The 24949-nt window shown below is 36.1% G+C and overlaps 3 protein-coding genes and 1 pseudogene across 5 annotated transcripts; 2 read left to right on the top strand and 2 right to left on the bottom strand.

Annotated features, from left to right (window-relative positions):
* Nucleotides 1–2694: 2694 nt before the first annotated feature.
* btr09 (bloodthirsty-related gene family, member 9) lies at nucleotides 2695–8143 on the bottom strand (the record flags this gene model as incomplete). Its single annotated transcript, XM_079435126.1, is given in 8 exon segments — nucleotides 2695–3167; nucleotides 3170–3241; nucleotides 3640–3666; nucleotides 4010–4133; nucleotides 4210–4443; nucleotides 7448–7599; nucleotides 7602–7961; nucleotides 8092–8143. Coding segments are annotated over 8 exon segments (1494 nt in total).
* Nucleotides 8144–9959: 1816 nt separating this feature from the next.
* On the top strand, nucleotides 9960–12279 carry LOC306881176 (fatty-acid amide hydrolase 2-B-like; annotated as a pseudogene). Its single transcript has 8 exons — nucleotides 9960–10035; nucleotides 10231–10350; nucleotides 10456–10591; nucleotides 10676–10793; nucleotides 10900–11019; nucleotides 11124–11232; nucleotides 11704–11891; nucleotides 12104–12279. The product of its transcript is annotated as a fatty-acid amide hydrolase 2-B-like (transcript).
* Nucleotides 12280–12918: 639 nt separating this feature from the next.
* LOC306885984 (negative elongation factor A-like) lies at nucleotides 12919–19839 on the bottom strand. Its single transcript, XM_079442827.1, has 11 exons — nucleotides 19557–19839; nucleotides 18224–18395; nucleotides 17360–17521; nucleotides 17113–17202; nucleotides 16214–16341; nucleotides 15935–16004; nucleotides 15723–15811; nucleotides 15520–15631; nucleotides 15049–15359; nucleotides 14186–14285; nucleotides 12919–14077 (listed from the first exon to the last, which is right to left on the bottom strand). The coding sequence occupies exons 1-11, from the start codon at nucleotides 19764–19766 to the stop codon at nucleotides 13893–13895; spliced, it is 1629 nt and encodes a 542-aa protein (XP_079298953.1). The 5' UTR covers nucleotides 19767–19839; the 3' UTR covers nucleotides 12919–13892.
* LOC306886140 (NELL2-interacting cell ontogeny regulator 1-like) lies at nucleotides 19340–22967 on the top strand. 2 transcript variants are annotated; one of them, XM_079443041.1, is made up of 4 exons: nucleotides 19340–19892; nucleotides 21344–21484; nucleotides 21665–21753; nucleotides 22187–22967. In XM_079443041.1, the coding sequence occupies exons 2-4, from the start codon at nucleotides 21361–21363 to the stop codon at nucleotides 22256–22258; spliced, it is 285 nt and encodes a 94-aa protein (XP_079299167.1). In that variant the 5' UTR covers nucleotides 19340–19892; nucleotides 21344–21360; the 3' UTR covers nucleotides 22259–22967. The 2 variants fall into 2 exon arrangements, with proteins under 2 accessions (XP_079299167.1, XP_079299166.1); XM_079443040.1 differs by lacking the exon at nucleotides 19340–19892 and adding an exon at nucleotides 20985–21085.
* Nucleotides 22968–24949: the final 1982 nt, after the last annotated feature.

Here is a 24949-nt window from a genome sequence, read left to right as displayed (position 1 = left end):
GTTGTACAAATTATATTAGTTGTGCGAATATTATTTTATCCATTTGACAGAAGAATATAGACTTTTGCGATATAGCCTAGGCTTATTTATGATATGCAAATCTATAATAAAGTAGGCTAATAGGCTACATAATGACAGTAGGGTCATGTTCCTCTAACTGTTTATTAAGGGCTTTTCCAATATTTTATATTCTGCCAAACATAAGGTCACGTTGCTATTTAGGGTAGAATGGGGGGAAATACCCACCTAATGTTTTTCCCCAAAAGTTTTTTTTTTTTTTTTGTAACTATGGACTACATAAAGTACAAGAGTGATGTAGAAGTTTTCACCATGAAACTTCACTAGCGATGAATGAATGAATTTTGCAGTAGCCTAAATGATCTACTTTCAGCAGTAAGACACATTTGTTTTAAATCTTATTTTGTACACCATCACTGTTATATGATATGAGAACAATAGGTCCTGGCTGTAGATATTGAGTATGTGTTATTTAAGAAAAATATTATTACATTTTCAGAATGATAATTTTTTCTCAATCATAGTCTGTGGATGAAACGCCCCCAGGGGACAATGGGCAATTACTGTAGTTATTCTGTTCTGAACATAAAATTGTATTTCCATCAAATTTATTCTAACTAGTTGGTTGAATAAAAATATTTGGACTTCATATTTAAAAATTAGCTACCTCAAATTAACATCAGGTAGCTAGCCAGTTACCATCAGCTAACAATTTTTTTTCAAATAGGCTATTATAATTTTGCAATTCTTAATGATTGATTATGGTCCTTTAAATTTTAAGATAAAACTGCCTGTAATTTGATTTTGCTATAAATGCATAAAGTAAATTGCTTTGTAGCCTAATAGTGGGGGGCAAAACGCCCCCCAATTGGTACAAATTAACATATAACATGAAAACACTGGATATTTTTCATACTTGGTTTATAATTTATGTCATTATCACTAAGTGTGATAACTTTTCTGAACACATTAACTTTTTTTTCACAGAAAAAAATTACACCGTCCTTAAGGGAGGCATTTTCCCCCACATATTATTTCATAGGCTATATAACCTATTATTTTTGACCATGTCTTATTGTAAGATGCCAGTTGAGAAATACAGTTAAAATAGCGCACTTTTTTCTCAATATTTGATAGAACCCACATACCGGAGATTATAACGTTGCAGTGCAAAACTAAACAACATAATTCTGTAGCCATTTCAGTAATGTTTATTGACAAACTGGCCTACAGTGCTGAGAAACTTTATACGAAGACAACACCTATCAAATCTATGATGTATGAATTATTGAGCAAGACCGTCACTGTTAAGTTATTTATGAGCTTTAAAAGTGCTTTTGTTTTGGACACCCTTGTGTCCAAAATGTGTGACGCCCATTTGTGGATAAACAATAGTCTAATATAATTTATTAAATATATATTAATTTTTTTTATTTAAAAACATGATGTTTCTGTCACCCTTTAGCTACGTCATGACGTTTTGACTCATAAAGGTTGTGAGCTGAATTTGATGGTGCAAGAATATAATATCTCATGGTAAATAAAGCACACATCTGGCCTCTTGAATAAATGAGTTCATGCTTGAGAGCACACAGCTCATTAAATTGCTCCTGTTGCCCCTAATGGGTGTTGAGTTGCATGCAGCAGAACATGAAGGACTGTGTATCGTGTGTGTTGTGGTTGTATGCCGTGAAGAAACCGCTCATATGCTTCCATCTAGTGGCACAAGATTAAGAGCAAAATTACCTAAAATTAAAATGTGAGGCTGATAGATCTGAGGGATATATCCTCCTGAGACCCAGCTATGGAGTTTTTGTCTCTGTAGTGGACATTCTATTTCAGTGAATTTCTCTGAGACCTCACATGTCACAGTTGTAAGTCTGAATGTCCTGTACAGAGCACATTCAGGGCTTTATAGAGATACTAAATGATTGGACGTTTCACCATCACCACTCCCTCTCCTAGGTCTTTAAAGATGGCTAAATTTAATTTAGTGAAAAATTTTACATCCTTATGGAAATATGATTATATTTTGTAATTGTCATTTAAATCTGAATAATTTTCAAATTGTTTGTCATCAAGCAAAATTACAGGAAAATGTTATGGGTTTTCAAATTCAAATATGATTACAATGACAAATATGGTCTAAACAATGTAATGACATGAAAAAATACTAAATTCACAAAAAAAATTTTTGGGGGGGGGTCTCATCTACAAGAGGGATACACACATTCTTAAGCTTGCATATTTAGTTAAAAATGCGATGCTGTATGTATTTGAAAAACAACTGAAAATTATGTTCAAATAAATATGAAAATTATCTCCAGAATAAAGAGTGATTAAGCTAGAGATACTGCTGCTCTCTGTCTCATACAATACAGTGCTTGAGCCTTGTCCACACATTTCATTGTGAAAATTTATCTAGGGCAAATTTAGGTAAATAAATCACCTTTGTTTTACAGTCATGTGTTGCAGATTTTGAATGCAAACTTGTTTAAATAAAAGTATTTCATGGATAAAATACCAATTTTTAAAACATTTTTACTGTCCCATGTGAAAAAAGAATGTGTTATTAAGAATGTACACACTTTCATTATTTGAAGAAAAGCACATATATATTTCAGATTCATGATTATAAAAATTAATTTAATCTGGTACTTCATATTTAGGTATATTTCATTCATTATAATTAACAGGTGAGATGATCAGTGGTGCTGAATTTTTACCTGCACCATAAGTCCAAGGGCTGAAATAAGGATAGAGTTTGTCAGTGAAAGACTGACCAGTGAAAGAGTAGATATGAGACCTGGACTCCACATCATAAAAGGAGACCAAGCCTTCCTCATAATCCACAAACACACCCACCTTCTGAGGCTTCACGTTCAAGGAGAGAGAGATAGGGGAAGACTCACAAGCTTTATACTCTTTTGCATTTCTCTGCCACAAAATCCAATTACCATTTTCAGGACACAGGTTGAGCGCTCCCTTCCTGTTAATGGATTCTTTTGCCACACCTAAACTCCACTGAGTCGTTCCCTTAACCTGGACCTCAAAATAAAACCTCCCAGATGAAAAGCCCTTGTTTCCCAGGACAATCATATATTTATCAAACCTCTTGTCACTGTCTGGGCAGTATTGGTTTATGTCTCAATGTTGCACTTTTTTCTATCTTCAGACAGGATCAGTTCAGGGTGAGCTGTGTCAGGATTCAGAGTAACATCCACTGAGAAAGAGAAAATTTAGATCACAGCATCAGAGCAAAAATATTTTTATGCATTTTATTTTGAATAACCGAAAGCTAATAATGGAAAATTGGAATGCTGCAAGTCCCTTATCAGATCATATAGTTCAGGAATAGTTCATCCAAAATGAAAATGTGCTGAAAATGTACTCACCATGATGCAATTCAAGATGTAGATGACTTTGTTTCTTCATCAACTGCAGAGGATCCATTGGTGAGCAAGTGATATAATGCTACATTTTCTTCAAATCTGTTCTGATGAAAAAACAAACTCATCTACATCTTAGATGGCCTATGGGTCTGTAAATTTTCATATTTGGATGAACTATTCCTTTAAGGTACTGTAAGTGTATGTAAGTAAATAGGATCAAACACAGTACCTGCATACTGCTGTATTCTCTTCAACACTGTGACATACATGATAACAAAAGATAATCAGATCTTTATTTACATTCAGACACATTTATGAACTGAATTTGCTTTTCAACATGCTACGCTTGCATTTGGGATTGAGCAGCCTGACAGAAAGAAGAAATAATACTCTGAAGCTTGATGCATGTGATTAGATGAGTGCATGTGCTCATTTAATAATAAAAAATGTATGCAACAACATTACAATTGCAACAAAAACTGCCTTTTTGAAAACTGATTTCCTAAAGTGGATGATTTATGTGTGCTAAGAAGTTTGATCATTCTGTATCTGCTGATTAACTAAACCATTAACTGTGAAATAAGAATCTGTAAAACTACCTGTTTGACTGAGTTTCTCATCTAGAGTCAGAGCTCTTCTCAGAGTCTCCACACTCACACAAGTATTAATGCGGATCCCAGCCCAGATCTTGGTGTCTAAAGGGCTGCACAAGGACGGATAAATCTAAAGGAGGAGAGAGAGAGAAATCCCTCAGCATGTTGAGTGTTAGCCTGTGACATGAGCAGAGGGAAACACTGACCTGTAGGAGGTGCAGGTGATCCTCAGTGTGAGAGAGCTGCTCCAGCTCACTGTTTCTCCTCTTGAGTTCAGCGATTTCCTGCTCCAGCTCTTTAATCAGATCCTCTGCCTGATTCTCTGCTGCTTTCTGCTTCTGCTCCATCACCTCCAGCAGCTCAGACTGACATCTCTCAATGGAGCGGACCAGACTTGTGAACAGCTCAACGCTGTCTGCTCTCTCTTTTTCAGTGTGTTTCTGATTAGTCAGATTCATGAAAAAAACTATACTTTTTGAAATGCAACTATCTGACAAATCAAATATTATATATATATATATATATATATATATATATATGGGTCATTGACTTATAAGGATTTTCGACAGGCCAATTTTAAAATACAAAAAATAATCATATTTACTGTAATTGTTCAAACATTAAGAATGTTGTGCACACATAAATTCATTTTATTTAAATTAAGTGATTTTAGTGTTTTTTCATCTAGATGAATTGGCCATAGCCTTAAAAAATGTCATGTGGTGCGACGATGATTTATATTAAAATTAAATCATTTCCTTAACATGCTTAACATTTTTTAAAAATGTTATCAGTAATTAAAGTGTTTAGAAACAAAGTATTTGCATTTAATTTCAGTTTTTGTAAATAATGATCTCTTATTTTTGTTCTATAATTTCAGAGTTGCCTTCTTAAATGTAGTTAACGGACTTGTTTTTCCTGCAAATTGCATAAAACTGATAAAAATGTTTTAAAAAATACCATTCACTTAAGCATACTGTAGCAGTGATTCCTATTTCAACCACATAAATTAGATATTTTATTTTAATTTTAATATAGTTATTGCTATTATTGGTTGCACCACATGATGAGTGGTCGCTCCAAAAGACAAAAATACTTTATATCATTAAAAATCTATTTAAAGAGACGTGTGAAAAGTGCAGCACGTGGCATTAACTGCAGGCATTTCTTTAACCCCAGTTATTTCTGTACTTTGCCCAATATTGGCTGCTCAATTGACCCATTCACCGGGAGTTTGATTAACAGGCAGTCTGACATATTATAATGCTGAAAAACAAACCAGACAGGAGAGTAAATTAACGTTGGTGGACTTGAACTTGAAAAATGGTGTGTATTGGCATCTTTTCATGGTTGAAACAAGATACCTTCTGATGTTCATTCATGTTTATTTCGTGCTATGACTAGTAAAGATGAAGAGATGATCGGTTCATGTGCCGCTTGAACTGAGGCGCTACAGCGATCTGTCACTACATGTTAAAGAGCCACAAAACAGTATTTGTTGTTTGAACTTCTTTTAAAAAATGACAAAATTTGAACACTGAGACTTTGTTTCATACTAAAAGTAACCAGCTCTGTCTTGTCTGTCAGTGTCCTCTTTGCTCTGTGATCTATTTTTCAATGCGTGAGAACATGATGTGTGGTATAAAAGTGCCATGGTTTGTCAGACATAGCAATAGTAACTAAGGGGGGTGGGTATTTGCAAAAGGTCAATTTAGAGTAGGGGGAGATTGCTGGCTCAGGTTCTGAGATAACAACATGAACATCTTTCTTATTGTAGAAAATGACTTCTGGAGTTTGTGCTAGACTGCAGGGTCAGAATTAACATGCTGCCTATGGTGAACGTTTATTTTACTTTGTTTGGCAGTATAATCTGGTAGAATAGACTAAAATAGTTATTAATAAATAAATAATAAATTAATAATAAATGCATAATTACCAAACTAAAATTACATGCTCTGGATTTATTTATTTTTTTTGCACTTTTTCTCATATTGTACAAAGATTAAACAAACCGTCTGAAATGAATCAAACTGCATAAAAATATATTCCAAATTATTCTAAAATAAAGTTTTCGAAATTTGAAAGAGACTTACAAACCACAGAGTTTCCCATCTATTCGCACGGGATTAGTATTATCTGGGGACCAAGCGTGATTTTGAAAGTAGTCCCCAGCTATATCAGAACTAGTTACCTAGCTGGGGACTACTTTCAAAATCACGCTTGGTCCCCAGATAATACTAATATCACTGCGCCTGCTGCACCCATGGTACGGCAGCAAAGTTCCTTGATTATTACGCCAGAATGAGAGTATAGTTCCTAGCCATATCAGCCTAGAAAATCGCAACTTTTAATTTTTCGTCGGTCTTAGTGCACGATGTAACTACAGAAGACGCAATCTTTAAATATGAAAAATATCGAAACTCTTTGGACACGTTTGAGCAAGATGCTAATGGTCTAATCAGATTCAATGATCTATGCTAAGCTAAGCTAAAAGTGCTACCTCCAGACCCGGAGATCGGCTGAATGGATTCAAAAACGGTAAAACTCATCTGTTTAACTCTAGGGGAGGTGTAAAATGAGCCCGTTTGCTGCATAGCAAACTCTCCTGATATTTTAAGAACAACTAAAACTAATAATAATAATAATAAAAAAAGAATAAAATTAGCATACTTCTTTACCTTTTGGAACTTCGAAGGGTTCGAGTTGAACAGATGATTTTACCATCACTGCCTGCCATCGCCAGAGCCATTTCCCTCATATTCACGATCTCAATATATTCTCAAAACTATCGTTTTCAGCATCTCCAAAAACAACATTTTGATCGCTATTCACCACATCCACCATCAAACCACAGTGACACTTATATTTCGGTATGTACAGTAATTGCTCTGCAGTAAGGCCATTCAAGCCAGTTCAATTTTTGCAGATGATATTAATACGTTTTTGCGCTAATTATGAGTGAAAAAATTACGTCATCATTCTGTTTTAAACAGTGCCACTTTGTGGAAAAAATGTGATTTGCACTTATTGATTTTGCAGACACGTAATTATTGTTGTTTAATCTTTCCTGCTGTTATGGAGCAGTCCGGCGACATGACAAAGAACGTTGATCCTGATTGGTCCTCTGGCGTGCATTCGAAGTGCTGATTGGCTGATTCACAGATAGAACCTTATAGAACCAAGTTAGAGTTCGACTTTGTAGATGGAACCTTTTTGTTTTCTAAATAAAAAGTCCTAAAATGTACAAAACTTTAAAAAAAACTAAACATAAAAAAAAAACACAATGTAAATAAGTTGTCACAGAATAAGAGTATGTGAATAACTCAATTTTGACAAAAAATGTCAGATGATATATATATCGAAGATTACATAAAAAATAAACTAAGGGACTGCACATCTTTTTTTGTACAAATTTTAAAATGTTTTCATGTTGGTATTTCCTACCTTTTTCTCTTTTCTCTCCTGCTCTACAGGAACATTGTTGTGAGTCTTGTGTTCGGTCACAGTGCAGATCACACACACACATGACTGATCATCTCTGCAGAACAAGTCCAGAGGTCTGTCATGTTTCTGACACAAATGACCCTGGAGATTCTGTGTTGTATTAAACCTGGAACCCTCAAATGACGTTCCAGGTGAGTCTCACAGAAAGAGCTCTGACACGCAGGGCACGACTTCAGGGCTTTCTGTTTTATCTCTGTACAGATATCACATAACACCGCAGGCATTTTCAGATGATTTTTCTTTTTGTAGTGATCTACAATCTCTCTGAGTGTTGTATTGACCTTGAGCTTAGGCTTTTGGTTGAATGATTCTTTACACATTGGGCAGTTGCAGTCGTGCCTGTTGTCCCAGCATTTGTTCAGACAGATCTTACAGAAGTTGTGCCCACGTGGAGTGGAGACTGTATCTATGAACACATCCAGACAGATGTAACACTGGAGCTTCTCAGTCAGGGCTGAAAAGAAGGGATTTCAGGGCTGAAAAGAAGAGTGTATCAAATGCATTTCTTCACATGCATTTTCACTTTAAAAAATATTTCAAGTCCATAATCAGTTATTTTACAAGGATTTTTGCAAGGGACTTACATGGAGATAAATCCGAACTCCCTTTCCCTCGTGGTTTTGGAGATTCTGCCATTGCTTTTACCCTTTTAAATATTTAAATAAATAATAATAAGGTTAGATTAGATTATTGGTTTTCTGTTTGCAGATGGTTGGTTTCATTTCACTGAAAGTTTCCATCCAGCTATCAAGCATCAGTTTCATAGCTCCTCCCATATATATTTTTTATATGGCACAGATTAAGTATTCCTCTTCTATGGATGTGTTTGATACAAATCTGTTTTATATTATGCCATGAAGAAGGTTAACACAACATTTGTTGTTGGGACCATTTGTTAAGACTTTCTAATCAGCTGGAAGAAATGTTTGTTTATTATGTGGCTCTGGACATACCAGAAGAAAGAGTACTTCTTTAGACAAATAATACTCTGGAACAAATAATACTCTAGATCTTCAGTCAGTTGACTGCTGGGGGAAGCCATGACTGAAACAATATCAGTTTCATTGCACTTTTCTTAGATATTTTTGCATATGAGAGGGAAAAACTAGAATGTAATCAGTCATGAAGAATGCATAGTGTGATTTTCCCCCATGTGAATAAAAACATGTTTGTCTTTTTTATATGATACTATATTACATATAATTTTTATATATATAAAAACATTCATTAACTATGGAAGAATATAATAAATAACACTATAAATATCAGATAAAGACAATAACACTTTACAAAAAAAGTTCCATTTGTTAACTTTAGTTAACTGTATTAGCTATAACAATGATAATGAAAAATAACAATGAAAAACAATTCTAAAGTATTTAGTAATCTTGGTTAGTGTTAATTTCAGTATATAATATATTATTAAAATGTACTTGCGCTAACATTAGATAACAATGAACAGTTGTATTTTTATTAACTCGTTAACAAATATGAATGCAACAAATGTATACTCATTGTTAGTTAATGCAGTAACTGACTATAATGGGACCTTATTGTAAAGTGTTGCCCAATTAATAAACAATTAGTGCTATGCTGTTTTATGACTTTTTAACTAACCAACCATCACAAATATTACAAGGATTAGGAAGGAAACATTTTTGTTTAAATGTCAGTTTATAGAACAATTCTGCTTACAGAATTATTGCACAATGGGACAGTTAAAAGGATTATTCATTTTGGATGATGATAAAATCATTTATGTTAAGATGTGTGTAGACAAAAGGCCTAAATATTTTACAAACACTTGTGTTAAACCAGATACACATCACTGTGTTGTAGATCTGACTAGAAAGGGATCCTCCTTAGATCAAAGTATTAACTTGGATTTTCTCATCCCATTGTCCCTCATTGACCCTAGTGTTGCGTCTACACCCGTGTAAAACTCAAACCCGTATTATTTTAGTATTTCATAGAAATAGTACTATAATTTTATCTGTATTTTGAATTAGCTTTTATTTTTGTAAAGAACTTTTTGTGGTATGGAAATGTTCTATGGATGTTAAAGGTTTTTCATGGAACCAAAAATGCCCACAAGGAACTATTTTCATGAGATATGAATCATATAAGAACATATTTACTAAACTTACTAAAACTTCTTAGTATCCAAAGCCAGTGATAACATTTTAGACTACAGGCAGGGCAAAATGTATTGAACAATGTTTAACGGGCCTTTGATAAAGTAAGTGCTTATAAGTCCTAAAACAACATCACTACACTTACAGATTCACCACTGCAGACTGAACTAGACTAAAAGAACCAGTAATTCTGTGTTTTTCTGTGTTCTGTTGTAATACTGAATATTAACTGATTTGATTTGTAAGTTGTGGCTCTGTTGAAGAGAGCTGGAGCAATTCCTCTGGGTGTCACCAACACTAGTGAGCTTTGCATGTGGATGGTGTCCAACAACCACCTCTATGGGATCACCAGTAACCCTTATGACCTCGAGAGGATGTGTGGAGGAAGCTCAGGTCTTGCTAAAAAAAAAATAAGAAAAATAGCTTTTCATAAACCTTATATAAATTGGCTGTGCAAAAATTATGCTGCATTAGTCACTGTTTCAATGATTTCCATGATTTCGCACTGATTTTCAGGTTTACAACGACATGAAAGGTTGATAAAACAAACTATATTATTGTAATAAACACTAATTCTTTCTCTGGTAGGTGGAGAGGGAAGCATCATCGGTGGTGGTGCATCTGTGATAGGCATCGGCTCTGACATTGGAGGAAGTATCCGCATGCCATGTTTTTTCAATGGGATATTCGGCCATAAACCTTCAAAAGGTATGCATTTTGCTGTAGGAATGATCAGAAAAAAACACAATATTTCTGTTAGTAGGGAAAAAATAGGTATATATCATAAAGAGAGTGAGTTTTATTTCCTTTCAGATGTGGTGTCAAATGACGGTCAGTTTCCTTCATGCACTGGTCTCCAAAATGACTACTTGGGTTCTGGTCCAATATGTCGCTACGCTGAAGACCTGCTTCCTCTTCTGAAGATTATGGCTGGACCCACTGCAGACAAGTACATCTGACAAAGATATAAACCAGATAACACAAATATAATTTTTCTGCAAGTCAGTTCTGACACCAAGTATATATGTTCTAGGCTTTCCCTCTCTGAAGAGGTGGATCTGAAAAAGTTACGTTTCTTCACTGTAGTAGATGATGGTGGATCTCCACTGACATCTCCAGTAGATACCCAGCTCGTTCAAGCTCAGAAAAGGGTGAGAAAACATATAATACATGCATAATATAAATGAATACTTCTGTAATCAGATGTATTGTTGAATATATGCAAAGCACAACATTTTTTGTTGTTTCTGATCACAGGTGGCTGCGCGCTTAGAGGCAGATCTGGGAGTTACGGTTAAGGAAGTTAGTTTTCCTCAACTCAAATACTCTTTTCAGATCTGGGACACATTCTTGGCTCTACCTAACAAAGACGGCAAGGTGTAGTAGGCCTACCTGAAGTTGCCTTGACATTGTTAAAGATTGAAAAGTTTGTAGCAACCACAACTGCTTATAACAACAAAAATGGTAAAAGTTTATTCCAGCCTCCACAGCCTTTTGTTGAGCTAATGACAGATGGAGGCTCTGTGTGGCCTTTTTGGGAGCTGATAAAGAGGATTTTTGGAAGATCTGAACACACTGTGGCTGCTATTGGTAAACTCAAACCCGTATTATTTTAGTATTTCATAGAAATAGTACTATAGTTTTATCTGTATTTTGAATTAGCTTTTATTTTTATATTTCCAGTGTTTCATTTAATTTGAAAGATTTTCATTTTTATTAATTTGCTTTAGTTTATTTTAAACTAATTTTAGGTTTCAGTTTTAGTTATTTTAGTACATTAAGTTAAACTAAATAAAAATATGAAATGCTGAAAATTATGTAAAGTTTTTTATATTTTACTCCATTTCAGTTCTAACATGTTTTTATGGTTTTAGTTTTAATTTAATGATTCTGACTGATGTATATACTTTACAGTTTTTGGGAAACAGTCATGTTTTAACTGTGGTTGTGCAGAGTTATTGGGATAATTATGTTTTGTTCTTGTCCGTAAAATATCTTTCAAACTAACAACCTGGAGGAGACTTAATGTTGGACATGTTTTTCTCTTGTGGCTGATTTCAGGTTTGGCTCTGATGGAGAGTTCTCATAGCTCTAAGCCATCTCAGTTCTTCCTGAAACAAAAGGAAGAACTGCAGAAAGAGATGGAGGATCTGCTGGGGACAGATGGAGTGCTGCTGTACCCCCTCATCCTCTACTCACACCCAAACACCACCATCCCCTTTTTACTCCATACAACATCGCTTACACAGGTAACAATTGTTTAAGCAGTTGTTTTAGTGGATTTGCAATTAGAAGTTACTAAACATATCAGGAGCCATTATAAGAGTGGTCAAACAGGAATAGACTTTTAATAGAGATTTAAGTTTAAAATCAGTATAGTTGCAGCAAAGGCTAATCATTAACAAAAGTGTGTAACAGTAGTATATGGAGTAAAGAAAATAACCATTTCACCCATTTCTAGGGATCCTGAACATCTTAGGCCTGCCGGTGACCCAGTGTCCACTGGGTTTGAGTAAGGAACGATTGCCTTTGTGCATTCAGGTGGTGGCTGGGAAGCTTCAAGCCCATCTGCCTTTGGCTGTGGCGCTCTACCTGGAAAAGGCTTTTGGAGGCTGGGTCTATCCTGGAGTGGCTTAAGCACTGAAGACACTGGGGGAAATGTGGGAACTAGGCATGATGTAGAATGTAAATAGACAATCTCAACCAACACTGCTTCATCCAGCTGATTTCAACTGGGATAGTTACCCAAAAATTCAGTCATCATGTACTCACTCTCATATTGTTCCAAACATGTAGAACTTTCTACTGCGAAACACAAAAGGTATTTTGAAGAATGCTGGTAACCAAACAGTTTTGGTGCCCATTGAATGGACAAAAAAAAAACTTTACTCAAAATATCTTCTGTGTTCCACAGCAGAAAGTAAGTCATAAATATTTGAATCGACATGAGTAAATGATGGCAGAAATTGTTTTTGGGTGAACTATCCCTTTAAGAAGCGGTTAGAAAGATATGGTCTGTTTTTAGTCAGTATATAGACATGACTTGCAAAATAGTGTAATCATTTTAGCAGATCTATACAAGCAGATCTATTAACAAATATGAACAAGAGAAAAATGCTTTAGGGCTTTTTTAACTAGTCATTTGCATCCTACCTGATTTCAGCCAAACGAAAATGAAACTGCAGCAGATGTGCTGAATGTTGTCATTAGGGTATTTTTATATTGTAAAGTGTTCTTGTAAGACCCTGTCATTAGTAGTAGTCAAAGTGAGACAGTCAAACACATTTTTACTCGATTAAAAAAATACATAGCTACTGTTATTGCTATTGCATATTGAATGTAACCTAAAACTGTCTTCAGAAAAACTGTTTTGTACCAAAGATGACTAGTTTCAGAATTTATACATCACCACCCATGTCATTAACATCTGTTCAAAATTTGTGTCTCAGACTTTTGCACAGATAAAATGTGAAAATAGCAACTAGCAACAACTAGAAGGTTGTTAGAAAGGCAGTGATTCAATTGTGGTTGTGCAGTGCAATATAAATCAACATTATTTACACTAAAGCTTCAGCAAACGACTCATTCAAAACTGGACACGTTTTCATTTATTTCCTCCTTTAAAAAAAAAATAAGGTTCTTGAAGAGTACTAAACAGAAAATAACCTGTTTTACACTGTTTATTGTTTTCATTTCTTTTTTTTCAGTCCAAGGAGGAACTTGAAAACATTTTAAACATTCTCAGTGTGAAAACACATGGACAGATTTTTTTGTTTTGTTTTGTTGATAGGACACTGTAATAGTATGTTTGTACCCTTTTAAGATCTCTTAATAACGTGTCAATCAAAAGTAGGTTAAGACAAACTCAATTTCACCTCATTTCCCAGACACTACGAAATCTGAAATGGGCCTAAAAATGAGAGACGATACAAACATTAACAGAAAGATAAAGAAAACAGCTGTCTTATAAGAGGTTCCTGTCTTTGGCAACGCAGGAACAGAGATAGGACATGAGGTCAACCACACAGGAAGTCCGTTTCAACTGTCTGAAACCAACATTCAGAAATTCACTAGCGCATATTCCCAATACACCTCAGAATTTGGCCCGTAAATATGTACAGCGCATGTACATGAAATTTGTATTTTAAAGCACTCCTCAGTTGCCGTTGAAGAGGGGTGTGTGAATGTATACATATGCGTCTATGTAAATGCGCTGAGCAAGTGTGCGTGTGTTTGTTAACCCGTCCTCCTCAGGAGACATTGGTTATGGGTTTGTATTTCTTGAGGCGGGTCCATTGCCCAGTAGAGTAGTTCATCTCAAACACTGTGTCCACCAGCATGGTGGTGCTGCCGGTTCCGTCCGCTTTAGGCAGTACTTCTGTGTGCTCGCTCAGTTTGATCTGAATGATGTCACCCTGCTCTGGACAGGGGTTTTCTGTTGGGAGGAAGAGACAGACAAACATTAGCAGGGTCATTTAGAAAATAGAGGTACAGTAAGTTAAAAGAAAGAAATAAAAATCAGGTAAAATCAAACCCGTAATACCTCGAGATCCTGCCATGAAGCCCAGGATGAGGGCTTTTTCGGGCCGTGTAACTTTGTTTGCAGTCTTGAACATTTCCTGCGCAGCATACATCTGTTCTCTCTGTGGGGAACCAAACATGCAAGATAAAAATTAAACTTCATAGACTGTACACTATCATTCCAAAGTTTGAGGTTACTATGACTAAAATGAATACTTCTATTCAGCAAGGATGCATTAAATTGATCACAATTGACACTAAAGACATTAATAACAAAATAATTTTATTTTAAAAAATGCTGTTCTTTCTATTCATCAAAACAATCTGAGAAAAAAAGTATCACCATAAAAATACGAAAATATACTGTAAAATATTAAAATATATATAAAAAGTAGCACAACTGTTTTTAAGATTAAGAAAAATTATTGAGAACCAAATCAGCATATCAGAATGTTTTCTGAAGGATAATGTGACACTGATTGAGAATTCAGCTTCGCTTTCACAGGAATAAGTGACTTAAAAATATTTTAAGGGAAAACGGTTATTTTAAATTCAAATAATATTTCACAATATTACTGTTTTTACTGTATTATCACCCAATTAAAAGCAGTCTTGATAAGCATGAGAGACTTCTTTCAAATTTTTTTTTTGCATAAACCCTAACTTTTGAATGTCAAATTCATTGTCATTCTCAGGATCAAAGCCTATATTAAGGGCAAAAAAATTACAATTCTACAATTCTTCTGCAATTCTACAATTTTCTCAAAACAACTATTAATGAACTATTAATTTCCAAATAAAGGCACTGTCTACTAACATTTAAAGAAAGCAGAACAGTCCAGTAAAATATCATTATCATATCCATGAACCAGAGAGGTTTTTTACCGTGAGCGACAGGTTCTTTTTCGGTTGGGTTTGTGGGGGTGCTGGCGTGGGTGCAGGCTGGGCTGCAGTGGTGGGCGGCTGCGTGGACATGTCTGGCTGTGCTGCTGTGGCGGCGGGGGGCGGGGCATTGTTGGTGGGCGTGCTGGTTGGCGTAGTGGGTGAGGTGGGGGCCGTGGGACTGGCAGTGCTGGCATTATACATGGGCGGCCGCTGTTTAAACTGGCCGGGTAATGAAGCAGAAGCGGCACTTGGGGCGGTCGACTCCTCTGACTGCCGGTTTGTAGTTTCACGCCCTGAACCACCCGCATTTGCTAAATATGAAGACAAAAAATTAGGGTTGAGAAGACTTTGAGCTCACATTTAGCTTGGCTTCCTGTTAATATGTGATTATTTGTTGTGTCTTATTAATACATTTTCTACTGTAGATAATTTCTTTGCATTCATCCCATCCTGCATCTTTCAGTGGCTCACCTGGCTGTGTTTCTGAGCTGGGAATATAAGACGAGGAAGGAACCATGCTGGGGGTGGCGGGAAGGTAGCTGGTTGATGGTAGGGTGCTCTCATTGTTTAGCGCCCCAAGTTTCTGTTTAAAAGAGCAGAGAAATCCATTTGAGTTTTGTTCTGACTTACATTTAAAGCATTCATCATATGGCTAAAAAGATTACCAAAACTACCTGTGTGGACACCAGGCCTGCTGCATAGTCTGGTGTTGCGTTTTCCACCACCGCCTCTTCTTTGGCTGCCTTCTCTCCAGCTTCTGTGTCTGAACAAGGCCAAAAAAACATTATAACTAAAATGTACTGCACAGAGGAGAGTGGGCTGGCCTTTAAGTCAGTCAGTTCAAAGGTGCAGGGTCTACGTAACTAAACAATCTTCTTAAACTTACCCAAAGTCTTTCTTCTCCTCTTAGCTTCTCTGCCAGCTCCTACCATATCCAACTCGGATATATCCAACAACTGCAAGAAAACTCACAATCACATAACCTGACAGTATAAAGCAGAGAGATGACATCCATACTAAGAAGGTAAAATTCCATTCACGATTTATAAATCCATGTATCACCGGTGACAACTATTTGCTCTTAACCATTTAGTAAAGGATAAATTGTATTATATTTACCCATGTTTTTTAGTGATTTCATAACTGGGCATTGCCGGACAGTTACCTTGACTCCCCGTTCCTTGCGCAGGGGTGTGCGGGCAGGGGCGATAGGGGTTCTGTTGCTGGGAGGGCTGAACATGCTTGGGGTGGTAGGGCTGCGGAATGGTGCTTTGGGAATGCCCTTCAGAGGCGCTGAAAGATGACAGACAATCCTTATTAGAAATCTTGTGGGTTGTTAAGAGAACATATGTACACTACTGCTCAAAAGATTGGGTTCGGTAAGTTTCTTATGCTCAGCAATGCTGCATTTATTTTGATTAAAAAAACACAGTATTATTGTAAAATATTTTTATAAATAAAACAGTCCTTAAAATATGTTTTTTTAAAACATAAGTTGTTCCTCTATTTATAAAACTAAATATTCAGCAGACATTACTCCAGTCTTCAGAGTCATAAGATCCATAAATCATTCTAATATGCTGATGTAGTGCCAAAGTAATATTTTGTATTAATATCAATGTTAAAAACAGTTGTGCTGATTACTATTTTTGTGGAAACTTTGATAATGTTTTACAGGATTCTTTGATGAATAGAAAGTTCAGCACAACAGAATTTATTTTACTTTAGAAATGTCTTTACTGTTACTTTTGATTAGTTTAAGTTGTTTCTGCTGAATAAAAGTTTTAGTTTCTTTGAAAAAATTACCCAAAACTTTTGAACAGTAATGCAAAACTAAATTTAAAAAATACAACTTTTAACCAACTAGTTCTATTTTAGTGGATGTCATGAAGTCCTCAAAATCATCATTTTATCGATGGACATCTTCTACTAATGGAAAAAGATATCAAACCTATGACCTAACTTTTGATGTTATTGCTATCTGATGCTATGACATTCATACACCCCCCCCCCCCCCCAATCCAAATACTTTTTGGGGCCACTGTGTATACATATAAATCTTACTTGTGGTGTCAATCTTCTTCACTAGACCTCTTCCTTTGGAGTGGAATGGCACTCCTGCAGTTTTCTTTAACTGCTGGGCAGTCTCTGTGGCTTTAAAACAAATATAATGAATAATAAACAGTGACAACAAACATGACAATCATCACACAAACAGTATGATAAACTCATTTTAAAAGACTTGAATGAATCCGTACTTTAAAAGAAAAACACAGTTGTTCTGGCACAAAGAATTCATAAACACACTTACATTTCTGAAGCAGCTCAGCTCTGAGCGTAGCACTCTTGGGTTTCCTCTTGAGCTGGAAGTGCTTGATGGGTGGAGTGAGTGGCCCCACCAGCGTAGTCAAAGCACTCTTGTTCAGATACTGACACTCCAGAGGCAACATGGATGAAGCTTCACATTCAATTACTGGACAAAGGTGCAAACATCAACAGTAAGTCTCAGCAGATCCTTTCTTACAAAAGCGCATATGCACTTACAAGTGACAGTTCCGTGAGAATAGTCATCAAAGGCTAAGCTAGCTCTCAAAAGCCAACAAGAACCCAAACAAACAATCCCAGACAACCACAATAAGTGTAGAGTCTATTTAGATTTGGTCACTTATCGGTACATTAATATAGAGTAATAATAATGGGCAATGATCAATCAAAAAAACATTGATTTTAAGATATAAATATTGCAGTTTTAATATTGCTATTGGTAACAAAGGAATTTTGGACAGCCCTTTGCAGTCAGTTAATAAAAAGAGTACAAGGTGATTTTTAGTCCAGGGCAGTAATATAGTGCTCAGAACACAACTTAATTTTTAACTAGACAGACTGTCTTTAAAACATGACACACATGGTGAGACAGACAGTGCACCCATCAAAGTCGTCTGTCTGACACACATAGGTCTATTTACAATGAGCTGTCAAACTAACCAAAATGTGCATCCCTATTCCCTAATATGTAACCAAAATTCTCAAGGCTAGAGATATATCTGGACCTAGACAAGAACAAATCTTGTGTGTAGTTCTGTTTTTTTTTATGTGAAAACATCAGCAACCAGAAAAGACAAATATTAAGCCTTTGACCCTCTTCTAATACCGCAATCATTGATTTCAGACAAACCTTTCTCACGCAGCTCTCCAAGTATGTCCTGCACATTAGGGTTCTGCTCCTCCAGGTCCAGGTTTAGTGAGCCGGTCTCTGGAAATGATTTCAGGATGTCGGCCACCATTAGCACCCACGGCTCAGAGTCCACAGTGGCCAGCTGAATGATCTCTGACAGAGCCTCCTTCATCTGGAATATAAGGGAACAATAAAGACATTAATTTAATTGTATATTTCCTTCCTTCTTAGTGCCCTGAGGCAAAACACACAGAGAGAATCAAGACAGGATTCCAGACTAATTTAATGAAACAATGGATTAAAATAGCGGAACACATTTGAAGGAAACCTTAAATATATATATATTTTTTTTACCATAAATCCAATTTTTTTTTTTTCAATTTATTAAGTTGGAAAATGTAAATGGAAGCTTGCTTTATCACTCCATGCATTTGCCCATAAAAGCCAATAAATATGTTAGCAAATGAAACTCACTAAAACAACATCACAGACAGTATTTTCAAGTTTAGCTTTAGAATCACTGCAAACATGATTTCCTATTTTTTGTATTTTGTTAGGGAAAGTAAAACTCTTTATACAGGCCACAAAAAACAAAGTTCTGCCCGCAGCATATATGAATGTGTTTTTGTTCGAGTAAAGACGGATTTGTTTCTTCAGAAAGTGATCAAATCAATGGATACAATAAAAGACTATACACATAAGTTACATATTTGACAGATTTTCGTTGTTGTTTGTTTAGATAAAATATTTAGATTTTAATAATTACTTATCACCTTATTTTAATACTATTTTATTGTAATATCGAATATTGCTTTTTTGGCATTACTAATAATGCTTTGGCAATACTGTATGTAAAACAAACATGCCAATAAAGCACCGCAAAAACAGTTTCCGTGAAAAACTACTGTACATTTTTTAGTAGTTTATGCAAAGTTACCACAGTTTTACAGAACTAACAATGACTGCACTAACGTTAACTGTGGCATTTTGGTGGAAACTATAGTTACCATGCTACGTTTTCGAAGCACAATATATAAGCTCCATTAAAACAACACGGCAATAACACTCCAAAAGTTGACAGCATGTTTACATAAAGGAGGCTATCGAGTTAGCTCAAGCCCAGAGGATGAAGACTGAGCTGAGCTGTGCTGGAGATAGCAGCTGCAGGGGTCTCATGCTGGAAGCCATGTTATTACACATGCAACACATACGTGTCAGCAACATGTCACACAACTACTGCTAATAAACAACACGCCACCCCAATAAAGCATGCCAGGCTCGGAAGTGAGGAGAGTTTATGTGCAGCAGCAGCAGCAGAGGCAACGAGTCGCACCTCATCCACGGTCCTGCGCGGGAGGTGCAGCATCCCCAGCAAGAGTTTCAGCTTCACCGGAGGCGACAGACTGGAGAAACACAGCCGTATGTTGTCGATGACCGACACGGTGAGTAGAGAAGCGATGCTCGAAGGTGTCCACAGCTCGTCTGTCGATCCTAGTTTGTTGTGGAGCCACAGGCCGGTGTCGCTCTCCCTCATCGACGCCATCTTGGAAAAAGACGAATAATGAGATCGGGCATTTTAACAGGCTACCTAAGAAAACACACACACGCACCAATGCGCGCTAGGACCCGTGTGACCACAGCCAGAGAGAAACTTTTACAAAAACATATGGTCAGTATGTTATCTGAGTTTTAAGTGATTTATGTACATTTTTCTATTTATCTCGTTTTTATTTTATTTTATTTTGGCGCTGGCAATGTATGAACACTTGGCTATAATCTCTTGGCATATGTGTTTTTTTAACTTGTTTTTTTATTTGTAGTTGATGATTAATAATAATGAAATGCATGCTAATTTATTTATTTATTTCTGAAATCCAAATTAGGGCATTTTGCTTTTATGACTAATTTAATTTTTGTTTCTTATTCTGATCTTCATTAGTTTCCATTTTTGTATTAGTAACCATGCATTTATGAATGTGAAATTTGTTCAAAAAATATACGCTTAAGCCAATAGAATACATTGATCAAAAACAGAACAGATCTATCTTTTTTTCGTTTTTGTTGGAATCTTTATAACAACGAACATACAAGGGCAATAACATAAATTACATCAAAATAAGTATAATAATAAACAAAGACAATTTAAAAAATAATAAAATAGGAAAAGCAGTAAGAAACTCCCATGTCCATAAAAATAGTTACAAATTATTCAATTGATAGATTTAAGGCTTTAAAATAATTTACAGGGTTTTTTTTTACCTTGTTTCTTTTAATGTATACAGGTAGTGACCTATTTCTATTTTTAAAATCAGTTTTTTTCACTGCCCTTTTACATTTGTGAATGAAAAAGTTTCTATATAATTAGTAAATTCATTATATACCAAATGTTTAAGTCAACAATATAAAAAATAAAACATCCTCTTCTTTGAGTTGCAATTCAATCTTAGTATTTTGTTTAACAAAAAAGCCTATCTATCTATCTATCTATCTATCTATCTATCTATCTATCTATCTATCTATCTATCTATCTATCTATCTATCTATCTATCTATCTATCTATCAAAAATGTTATTGAAACATCTAATAAAATGTGTTAAAAAGCTGTTTTCAAGTAGTAATAAAAATCTAAACATACATTACTACATTTAAAAAGAGTAAGGCTGGAAGCCATGTGACCTGCGGTAGCCAATCAGAGATAAAAACGTTGCCTGGGCGTAAAGATATTTTGGACTCCATCCTACGGTGCTCCGCGAAGGACAATAGACCTCAAAAACGCAATCGACATTCTGCAACGAAACTGCGTGCTGAATAGGAGGGCGGTGGTTTGACTAACGGTACTACTGTCTTTATCAGAGACTACAGGTAATGCAAATTAGCTCGGTTCCGCTTTAATTATATCTAGTACATGAGTGGGATCTGTATTTTTTGGAAATGACCATATTTTAGCTGTACAAAGACAAAGCTAAAATAAAGCACACATATGATGCTCGACAGTATCTTATTTGCGCTTTTGTTGGATTGTCTTATATAAGGCCTAGTTATAAAAGGCGTCTGTTAAATGACTGAATATTAGCGCATTGCTCCTCCTCCTGTATCTGTGTCTGTGTTGTGATTTTGCAGGTTTTGTGTGTACGGTGATGCTGCGCGACAGTATGAGGTCAAGCGGAGCTCTGGCGACGGTGATGCTGCTGGTACTGACCCAGCTCCTCTGTTTCAAACCCGTTCAGGCCGAGGAATCAGGGACGGTCATTCCCGCTGAGAGTAAGACTGCATGCTTTTATAGACGTGTGCACAACAAGAATGTATCATTGCATATGTCATTATAACATGTAGTCCTTGGATAGGCTTTGGTGTTCTGCATGATAAGATACAGTGTTATTTTAGCAACATTTATATACTGTTATAGCTTTTATTAATAGTTTTTACATTTTTGTTCAATAGGCCGGCCATGTGTTGACTGTCATGCATTCGAGTTCATGCAGAGAGCCTTGCAAGACCTGAAGAAAACAGCTTTCAATTTAGACTCACGGGTAAGATTGTTCACCGGGAGACAATTGAGACATAAAGCCATTCAGTGCAGTCTTTTTCAGGCCAAGGACCCCTTGATGGACTACGACAAATGATTTGTTAACCCTAATTATATATTTATTCTAATGTGGGACAGACAGTAAAACATCTAGTTGACATTTACCCTTTTAACTTCAGCTTTTACATTATAACAAGAATTCATTTGAGAGCCAAACATAATCACTCTATCACTGTGGTCCCCCTGGGGGGGTCACAGACACCCTACTGCAGACCCCTGCTTTCATGTCGGCTTCTGTAATTTTAGCAAGTAAGGAATCAAGCTGTGGAAAAGGTTAATGTAATTATTGATCTTGTCAATGAAGCATCTTTCAGAAATTTTAGAGACAGACACCTGAGGGCTTGACTTTTGCTTTGTTATGTCTCACATGTTTTCAGACGGAGAATTTGGTGCTGAGGGCCGAGAGGAGGGCACTGTGTGACTGCATGCCTGCCAGCAGCCTGCGCTAAAAAACCAGCCGTACACACTGCACTTAGACATACAAATCTTTATATAACTAAAGGATACTACCTGCTCTCTCAGTCATACACACTCTTTTACTCTCTCTCAAACATGTTTCCAGTCACATGTTACATGAAGCGTTCTATCTTTCATTGTAATATGTGCATTGAGCATCATAAATACACATTCCTGACTAAAGAAGTCACAACCCAACATTCCACAGTTTAAATGTTGAGAGGCACATATATATTATGGCAGCAGCTAATACATCGAACTTTCCATAAGTGTGTATACAGAGAAAGGGTAAGTGTTTACTCTCCAGGCACAATGCACTGCAAAATATACTGCACACATTATTTATCATAATTATTTGCACAGTACACTGTTTTTTCAACTGCTTTTTATATTTGTGTTCTAGAAATATATGATTAACAGTCACAATAGTCAAGCAGATATTAGATTTCTTTTTTAATATCAGAATTTAAATGTAGATCTTCAGGCGTTGTCTTAGAGAGTTTGCTGTAAGCTTATTAGATGATAGATATATGATTAGAAAAGTACCTGCATGTAATGTGATAGTCTCAAATTTTATATGAGATTTATGAAGGTGGAACAAGAAGAGATGGTTTCCTATAGAGATTACTTTGGTACTAAGATCACACCTGTAACGATGTCTATTTGTGTGTAGAGAAAGTGCATTAAAACATATGTGTTGTATTTCATGTTGTAAATCATTTATTTAATAGGTTTTACTAGACTGTTTGTCTTTTTATCTCAACCCCCATAAGAGTGCAATTAACCATAAAATCGGTGAATATGTGATATTCTCCAGATTAGCTGAACTCAGCAGCTGCAGTAAACTATCTTATTTTTTTTTTCGTACTTGAATTCCCTTACCAGCTGTTAAAAAGCTTCAACGTCCAGCAGTTTGCAGCTCTCTTGCTTGTGGCGCATCAAATGACCAGATGGGGGCGCAAGGATATAAAGGTTCATTATAACTGTCGCAGCAATGCAGCACTTCACGTTGGGGTGTGAAAACACGGCTCTGCAGAGCAAGCAAATTTTAAGGAAAAAATACACACAATAACAATAAACTTGGGAATTCAGAGAATGCAACGTCCCCCGCGGTTATAGTGTAAAACTGCAATGTAAAGCCATCCAAACTATTGACAGTGGTGCAAAAGAGAGAGAGAGAGAGAGAGAGAGAGAAAAGGTGCTTTAGCTGATGATGGCACACTCTTCATTAAAGGAGGGTAAAAGAAAACTCTGAGTTAAAAGTATGCAGTTTTTTTAACACATTGAGGTGCAGAAAACAGTTGCTCTCTCAAGAAAAAGTGTACACCTACAATAAATCATTGCATGTTTCAATCAAAGTGAAAAAATATACTTTTGGAAAGACATGTTTATCACATTTGAATAAAAGTTTTTGAATTTAATTACAAATTAACACAGATTTTGTGTTTTACTTATATTCTAATGTTGTGCGATCAAATACTCGATCAAAATAATCTGTTTACATTTACGCATTTAGCAGATGCTTATCCAGAGTAACTTAGAAAAGAGGAACTAAACCAAGTTAATCAAAGAACCAATAATATTTGTAATATACAACTCCAGGTTTATTAAACTAGTTTAGGAAGAGAAGATTGATTATCTATTGATCAATCAGGTCAAAATAAACCTATGCTTTTATTATGATAGATGAGCTCAGAGTAAAGACGACAGAAACTGGTCTTGGGGCAGTTATAATCAAACTTTAGCTTCACTCCTAATGTCCAGCAAATAAGCAACACAGTCAACTACTGCTAATTAAGATGGCTTTGGAGTCCTAAACAAACTGACTAAAAAAAAATGCCAATACTGATCTCAAACCAGCCACAGAGGCCTTGGAGGGCGTTTCTCCAGTGTAGTGAGAGGCTCATGAATACTTAAAGATGAAAAGCCATTAATTATGCATACATATTTTTGCAGAAGCCTCAAATGAATTACTCATTAGGAGGCAGAACTATGAATAGGTCAGAATGTGGCCATTTCTGATAATGAAATATTCACTTTCCTCCATTCCAGGCAAGAAAGGGAGAGAAAGCGAGAATGACACTACACTATTCTGGTGTAATGAGTTTCTGAGCAGGGGGTCTGCAGAGGAAACGATGGAGTGTGCATTAAGTGTGAAGAAAAAAGACTGCCCCATTACACACATTGTAAATGTGTGTGTGGTACTTAATTGACGATCTGCCACGAGGTGACGCCCTGTTGCATTATGCATCTGCTGACACCTCCACAACCCCTGCTGATTTTGAAAAAATAAAAGCAGAGTTGCTCTCTGTTTTTTTGTTTTTTTTTTCCCAAGGAGAACAAACCTCAAGCCTCCCTCCCAGACCTGTCTGTCTGTCTGTCTCCTCCAGGATGGAGAATCCGGTTTGTTCCTGTTTCCATCTCTCCTCCTCCTGCCCTCCCTCTCAGTCTCACTCTTCAGCTCTCTCTCTCTCTCTCCTTCTCTCTGACCCTGTGTCCCAATGCTGACAGTAGTGTCTGGGTGGTTGATGCCCCTGGCACTAGGCATGAGTCCCAGAGGAAAATGGACACAGTGTGCGGATGGTGGGCATCCTGGGACACACCCACATGCAGATGGATTATTTTTAGAATCAGAAATCCCAGAACAAACACAGGCACACAGATTAAAATGGAATTCACACACT

Source organism: Barbus barbus, assembly GCF_936440315.1.
Source record: "Barbus barbus genome assembly, chromosome: 2".
Lineage (NCBI taxonomy): Eukaryota > Metazoa > Chordata > Actinopteri > Cypriniformes > Cyprinidae > Barbus > Barbus barbus.
This window is presented reverse-complemented; position numbering and strand designations above follow the sequence as displayed.